Here is a 7,236-nt window from a genome sequence, read left to right as displayed (position 1 = left end):
GAATTTAATTAGTTTCACCTTTTTCTTCCTAAAGTGGATGTTTTTCTTCCTAGAGTGGATGTACTTTGGATTTGGTCCAGGTTATTTGATATTCTCATTTTTTCAAAGATGTAGAGAAAAAGTAAATAGAATTAGTTCATTCATTTCAAAATGTGTTTCTTTTGTTGTAGATTCCAACAATATGTTCCGTTGAATGTCACTCTTCTCTTTTCTCAATCATAGATTTTTTATATGAATAAAATTGTAATTTATATGTTATTATTTTGTATTGCCCTTGATAAAGGAATTGCTTGAAACTTGTTTCTGTACAATGAATTATTGTTTTTCTTGCACTTTCTCTCCCCTTTCAGTAGGATATAGATTAAATTCATTCACACAAAGGTAGGGAATCCTGGACATTAACTGGGATTATTGAAGGCCAAAAGTATGGAAATATTCTCCCTTGACATAAAGCCAGATTTCTTTCTTCCCTGTTTGAGAGTGGTTGCCATATACATTCAACTATCATATTCAATAAATTAATAGAACATTCTTCCTCGATTAGCAAGGCAGTCAAAGTGAAAGATTACCCTTTGTCTTGGTTCAGTTGCTGTGGAGACCACCACCATGTTGCAGAGGGTCAGAGCAAGAAAGAAGTCTGTGATGGAAGAGGTGGTCCCTCCAGCTGTAAAGGATTTCAAAGCTTCTGGTGGGCATGAGAGGTTCTTCATTTTCATCAGCAGTCTGTTGTCAGGGGTCACATCTTTCTCCTGAAATGCATTATTATTCAGTTAAAAAAAAACATTTGCAGGATTAGGATTGTATGAAAAATAGCATCTTGTGCTGGGTGTTGTAAAGCTTTCCAGAACACTGTGTTTGTACAGAATGATAACAATCTAAACCAGGGGTAGTCAACCTTGGCTCTTTTATGACTCGTGGACTTCAACTCCCAGAATTCCTGAGCCAGCTAAGCTGGGAGTTGAAGTCCACGAGTCATAAAAGAGCCAAGGTTGACTACCCCTGATCTAAACACAAAGGCAACAGGGAAACTTACTTCAGTTGCTGAATATAGCCACGCATATATAACCATTCTCCAATATTACAGTTCACGTGTCAGTTTCAACAGGGGTCAATAGCACATAGGTTTCCGTTCTTCTGAGGTCATTAAAATGAGGACCCTGTAAACTGCTTGGAGAGGGCTGAAAAGTCTTATTGCTATTGCTATCACATGTGGCCCTCTAATTTTCTTCAGATTGTGCTCCTAAATTCAGTGGTGAAGTGCCTGGACTGTGATTCTTTAATTTTTTTTTTGCTTTTGGGGGGGCACATGAAAGGAAATAAATGCCCAAAGCCTCAGACAGAAGGGTCTATGACGATTCGCTGCAGCCAACTTGCCATGGCCAATTCACCACAGCCATCTCACCACAGGACAACTTCACTATGGGACAAGAGTTACACTAATATCAAAGAAATGGTGGAATAGAATCATTAAAGAAAGGATGCAAAAGGATGAAGTGTGAATGGCAAAAATATAAGCAATTTTTATTTATTTTAAATAATTAAATAGAATTGTGAAATTGTCCTGCGGCGAGTTGTCCTGCGGCAAAGTGGCCGTGGCCAGTTGTCCCACAGCAAGCTGGCTGTGGTGAGTTCGTTGCAGCGAATTGGCCGTGGCAAGTTGGCTGTCCCATTCCCCAGACAGAATTAGCTTATTATCAATAATTGCCAAGTTTCCTAAAATATGAAAAATGTACCCTCAGTGTTCTGCCCCAGCCTCCCTTGGGAAAGACACCAGGTCCTGCCATGCTTGTCTCTGCCCAAGAAGCCCAAAAAATGTTTTCAAAGTATTATCCATCGTTAAAAAAAAAATATTTGCACCTGCATTATATTCAACATCTAGAAGAGAATATTTATAGCTCAGGGTTGAACTGTGGGGTCCTTGGTGCTGTCTGAGCTAGGTCGTTTTCCTGCAGAGGTTTCATTACCAAAACTGATGATGTTGCCTAGTTTGGTAATAACACATCTAAGAAAACAAACAAGCTCAGAGAGCACCAAGGAGTCTACAGTTCAGCTTCTTTGTATCTTACTTTTGGAGGGATTGGATATCATTTGCTGGATGCCAGAGACATTTTACTAAATACCGCTGGCTCCAAGCTGGGAAGGAATAGGGCTGGGTGAAGACAGATCTTTAGGCTTCCTTCATGTGTAAAGGCAGAGAGTCATAACTAACAACAGTCAGCAGTGACTGTTTTTGTTGCTTGCTCTCACTGCTCCATATTTATATCTAATTCTCTTTCAATAACCAAAAAAGCACATTTGCATTAGCAGAACAATAATCTGCCTAGACCAATTGATTTGTTCTTCTCATTTGCATTTGCCTCTCTGCATCATTTGCCTGATTTTTGCCTAATATTTTAAGAATGCGCTCACATATAATTTTGCCCATGTAATGTAGCTACCTGCCTGATTTCTTGCCAATGGTCTTAAGAGACAGGTATTTGAAGGAGTCATTGTACTAACCTTTAACTCCTGTGCCTTCGCGGCATGCTAATTTATTTCTTATTCTTTTTACCTCCTTATTATTCCTGACTCAGAAAAAAAAATCAACGAACTATATATTTGGGGCATATGCCAGGATATGCTTTTATACATAAGAAGGGATATTTAAATGGAACCCAATTTATCTGCTCCTGATACAGTTTTTTAAAACAGAAATTTCTTGTTCCATATACACACTTTCCCTGCCTGAAGAGTTAAAAACTTGTGAAACTACTTGCAGCCAGAGGCTGCTGAAGGTGTGTGTGTCTTACTTTGTTCTGCGGCTTGCCAGAAACGTGGGAACATTTGGGGAAAATTGGAGCAAATAAAGGGCGGTTTGAACTGCCAGTTGACTGTTTTGCCTCTGGGTCATCACAATTACCCTCCATTTCTTATAGTTACAGCTGAGACTTTTTTTCTTCCCTAAACCAGCTGTAGGAGCAAGGTTATATAATTTAAAGAAGTGAAAGGCCATACTTACAAGGGTGCTGCTAAATGCCACCTGCGATGGAGCTATTCCCCACAGACCCTGATATTTCTTTCTTGCATGTCCCTGAAAATGGGGCCGAGCACTATGACATCTTTGCAAAGGCCTAGCATTGTTTCTCTGTGTTAGTGTGGTTGTTTCTCCAACTTTGGAGGGGAGGCTCAAATGTTTTTTCCAGTCTTCATTCTCTGAATCAAGTTCCTTATAAGAATCCAGCCGCTTAGCTATAAGAGATAGAAAGAACCAAGAAAGTGTAGTGGTTAAAATGTTGGACTTGAAAGACCCAGCATCAAATCCCCACATATACCAGGGCTCACTAGGTGACTTTAAGCCAGTTATGCTCATCAATCTACTCTACATGAGTTTTAGTGAGATAAAGAAGGAGATCACCGTGTTTGTCCCTTCAAGCTCCTAAGAAAGGTGCCCCTTCTATTAGTTCTGGCAGGGCAGGCAGAAACAATGGGGGAAAGGCAGTCCTGCAAGTCATTGTGGGATAGGAATTAAGGGCAGTGGTGGGATTCAAATATGTGAACAACTAGTTCTCTGTGTAGATGCCGCTTCTAGAAGTCCATTCTGGGCCTGGGCACAAAAAATTAGGTACCGGTTCTGCCGAAGTAGTGCGAACTGGCTGAATCTCACCACTGCTTAAGGGGAATGGGGGTCAGGTGCAAGAGATCAGGTTCACATGTGAAGGTCTAATTAAATTGATTTATTGCTACTCATGCCTATGCACAGTAATAGGCTCAACTAATGATGAGCCCCTGCTAGGAATTCAGGTCCCTTACACACAATCTAGGAGTTAGATAGGTTAGATAGGGATGAATGTAATTCAAGGGGGGGGGGTGGACTTAGCTTGCTTGTGGCTATGTAGAGATTCTAGGCTGATCCCTCTTTTAATTCCACCCTCAGGTTCTGCCACTCCTTTCCCTACAATGGGGTGTTTGAAGGCACTCCCACACAACTAGGGATTTTATTTTTCCCAAAGTTTGCTGCATTTCTGCATTGCTTTGTGCATGTCCTCCTGGTTGTTCCTTGGGATGGGGGTGAAGTTGAAGTAGCCAATGGTTTCTCTTGCAGGGAATAGTAAGCAAAAAATTGTGAAATCCCCAGAGTTGAGATGAGGTTCCCTCACATTTCCAAAATAAATGCTGGATGGATATCTTATGTTTGTTTAAAGCTGAAGCTGAGCTGATCTTGGTTCAGTTTCTCCTCATACAAGTTCCTTGTTTTCACAGAGGTGCAAAGAGCCAGCATCTATCTCAAAATACCCTTTTGTACCCTTCTGTGTGTAAGAGACCTGAATCACAAAGTGTTTACACTCCTCTATAGATAAATGCACGTATGATATAGTCCTGTCTCCTTTATTTGCACACAACATATCCTGTAGTCTAACTCCTTCTCAACTCCCAGGAAAGGACTAAGCTGTGGGACATTTGCTTTTCATATTTGAGGGAATTTCTTTCTCCTCAGCAGTTTTCACATTCAGACTAATTTAGCAGTTAAGAGCAAGCCAACAAACCTTACCATTTTCCTGATGTGAAAATTCCTTCCCATTAATTGTACATCTTCGAAATACCATCTTGTTCTCCGTCAGTGTCCCTGTTTTGTCAGAGAAGACATACTGAACTTGTCCCAGGTCTTCAGTGATATTGAGTGCTCGGCATTGTATGGGCAAATCTTTCTCTTCATTATACAAGTCAATATCATTATGAATTAAGAAGACTTGACCCAACTTGACTAGTTCAATTGATATATAGAGGGAGATAGGAATTAAGATCTGAAAGAAGACATTTTTCAGCATGTTAGAAATTCTTTTGCTGGATAATTTTCTGTTTCTTTTTTGACATTAACAATGATTGCTACAAGATGTCTTCGCAGAGATTTCCATAACATCCCCATGTCTAACTCTGACTTGATAGCCCTTCAAATCTACAGAGTACCCACCCATTCCAGTGCCTCTTTCTCAGCCATCCTGGAGCTCAACAGAAGTCAGGAAAATAATGACATTTATTTTCCATGGCTGGTAAATTTTACTGTAATATTTATAGCAGTTTTAGCACTTGATTTTTATTATCTGCTTGATATTGTTTTTAAATTTAACTTTCAGATTGAATGGAACATTGTAATTATATTACTGTTTTTATGGTTGCTGTTTTAAACTTTACTGTTAGATCCTGTAAGAACCTTTTTAAAGAGTGACCTTCAAATATAAGAAATGAATCTATAGTGACACATTATAGTAAGAATATATAATAATACAGACTACAATGGGATTCTTCTGCAAAGTTGTAATATAAAATAGTATGGATTTATATTGGATTAGATCTACTACTTTTACTCTAAAATTGGAGCACTTTCTAAATAAATTTCTGCTCAGAATTTTCCAATGAGATCATTCTCTCCCTGTTTCTTTGCAATCACTGGCACTTTTCATTTCTGTCTGTCTGTCTGTCTGTCTGTCTGTCTGTCTGTCCGTCCGTCCGTCCACCCACCCATCTATTTGGAATGACCAATTTCTTGCAGCTTCTACACCATGTCTAAAACTCACTCTGAAAAGTCTTGCATGCTCAGGAACCTGCTTGACTAGGTGAAAATAGAAATTTGCAGTCTGCTGGGTGTATTTAGAATTCTGTGTAGATCTTCCAAACCAAATTTCCTTCTTGAACTGTATTTGCATTACAGGTAAATTTTACTGCTACTCATACAAACCTGAATATTTTGTCCTGCAAACAAATTTGCAGCTTGGGTCAAGGACTAAAATTTAGACAGGTAAAATGGCAATGATTTATGTTATAGTATGGCAGCCTCAGCCTGATCCCCACCTTCACATTTTGTGAGCTGCTTTAACTTTTAACCCTGAGCCAGGATCAGTTTTCTTTCCTAGTTTATATAGTAACTTCCTTCTGCATGACAAAAAGCAGGAATGACATTGTCCATAAATAATAAAACAATTGTATATGTATTTATATGTACAATTTGATTTGATTTGATGCTTCCTGATTCTAAATGATTCTTAATTATAAAAGGTTGGGCTTCTTTCTTTTTGTTGTTGTATTTCTTCTCCTACATGCCAGGATTACAATATAGAAATTTCTAAAAATCGGTGCTGTAATTTCCCACCCAGTTGCTAGTAAAAAAATTAAAGAAATAGGCCAGTGGTGGCGAACCTATGGCATGCGTGCCAGAGGTGGCACTCGAAGCCCTCTCTGTGGGCACATGCACCGTTGCTCCAGCCCCGCCTCCTCCCATGGCCCCCTCCTCACCAGCAGCCCCACCAGAGGAGAGTCGCCCCCGGGGGCGGCCCATGCTAAGCAGCCCAGCCAAGGACATGGTAGCCGGGCAGCGGGGACAAGATTCCACCCTTGTATCCCATCGCGTGTAGATGATACTGCGGGACACGGGTGGAGGGCGTGGTTGCCATGGCGCTGTTGTGATCTGTGGCGGGCCGTGGAGGTGGTGGGTGGCCCAGCGGGCAGGGTGGAGCGGGGACGGGGTGAGGGGAGGTTTTGGGGCACTTCGTCTCTAAAAGGTTCACCATCACTGAGATAGGCTTTTAGTTGGGACTACATATGTACAGTAGGAAACTACAACAGAAATCCTCAGAAACTTTAAGCCTTGCTCTGTCTTCTGCTCTTTCTCTGCAGAAAGAATACTTTAAAAAAGTGTGGTCCAACCAAGACTACAAAATATTCTTTGTTCCACATCTAAAATCATATTTAAAGATTACCACTAAAATAATGAGATGCTGTTTGAAGCAGTAGTATTAATATTGAGATATTTCTCTCAACCATTGATTGGTTCCTAGCTGAAAGAAGAATAACAGAGCTTATTTACAGCTCTTTCATATTTTAAAAGTGCATTTGAGGAGTAGTTATGTGATTATTATTAACCAAACAAGAATAGATCAATAATGTATTTTCCTGCACTGCAACGAGGAAGGCTAAACTGAAGCTGTGATACTGAAAAGAAGATGCTTGTCCAAGGGTGTCTCTTGAGTTCAAGGCTGAGATACAGTGTGAATTGGGGTTCACAGCTAGCTCATCATTAAGCTGCTTCACTGTTCTGTTTCTTCATGGCGCTGCCTATGTTTCCTTGAAAGAAAGCCCCTGTAATGTAACTGAGATGTAATCCTGAGGTAACACATAATCTTAAACCTCCTTTTCTCATTCATGCAATAATGATTTTTCCCACCTGTAAAAGGATGATCATTGTCAGGAATGTGTAGAAACCTG

At 40.1% G+C, this 7,236-nt stretch overlaps 1 protein-coding gene across 1 annotated transcript; it reads right to left on the bottom strand.

Annotated features, from left to right (window-relative positions):
* Nucleotides 1-569: 569 nt before the first annotated feature.
* LOC107301370 (probable phospholipid-transporting ATPase VB) lies at nt 570-4,781 on the bottom strand (the record flags this gene model as incomplete). Its single annotated transcript, XM_029287113.1, has 3 exons — nt 570-749; nt 2,999-3,228; nt 4,529-4,781. Coding segments are annotated over 3 exons (663 nt in total), but the record flags the coding sequence as incomplete, so codon positions are not given.
* Between the last annotated feature and the right edge of the window lie 2,455 nt (nt 4,782-7,236).

This window comes from Protobothrops mucrosquamatus, unplaced genomic scaffold, assembly GCF_001527695.2.
Source record: "Protobothrops mucrosquamatus isolate PMUCROS unplaced genomic scaffold, P.Mucros_1.0 scaffold12000, whole genome shotgun sequence".
NCBI lineage: Eukaryota > Metazoa > Chordata > Lepidosauria > Squamata > Viperidae > Protobothrops > Protobothrops mucrosquamatus.
This window is presented reverse-complemented; position numbering and strand designations above follow the sequence as displayed.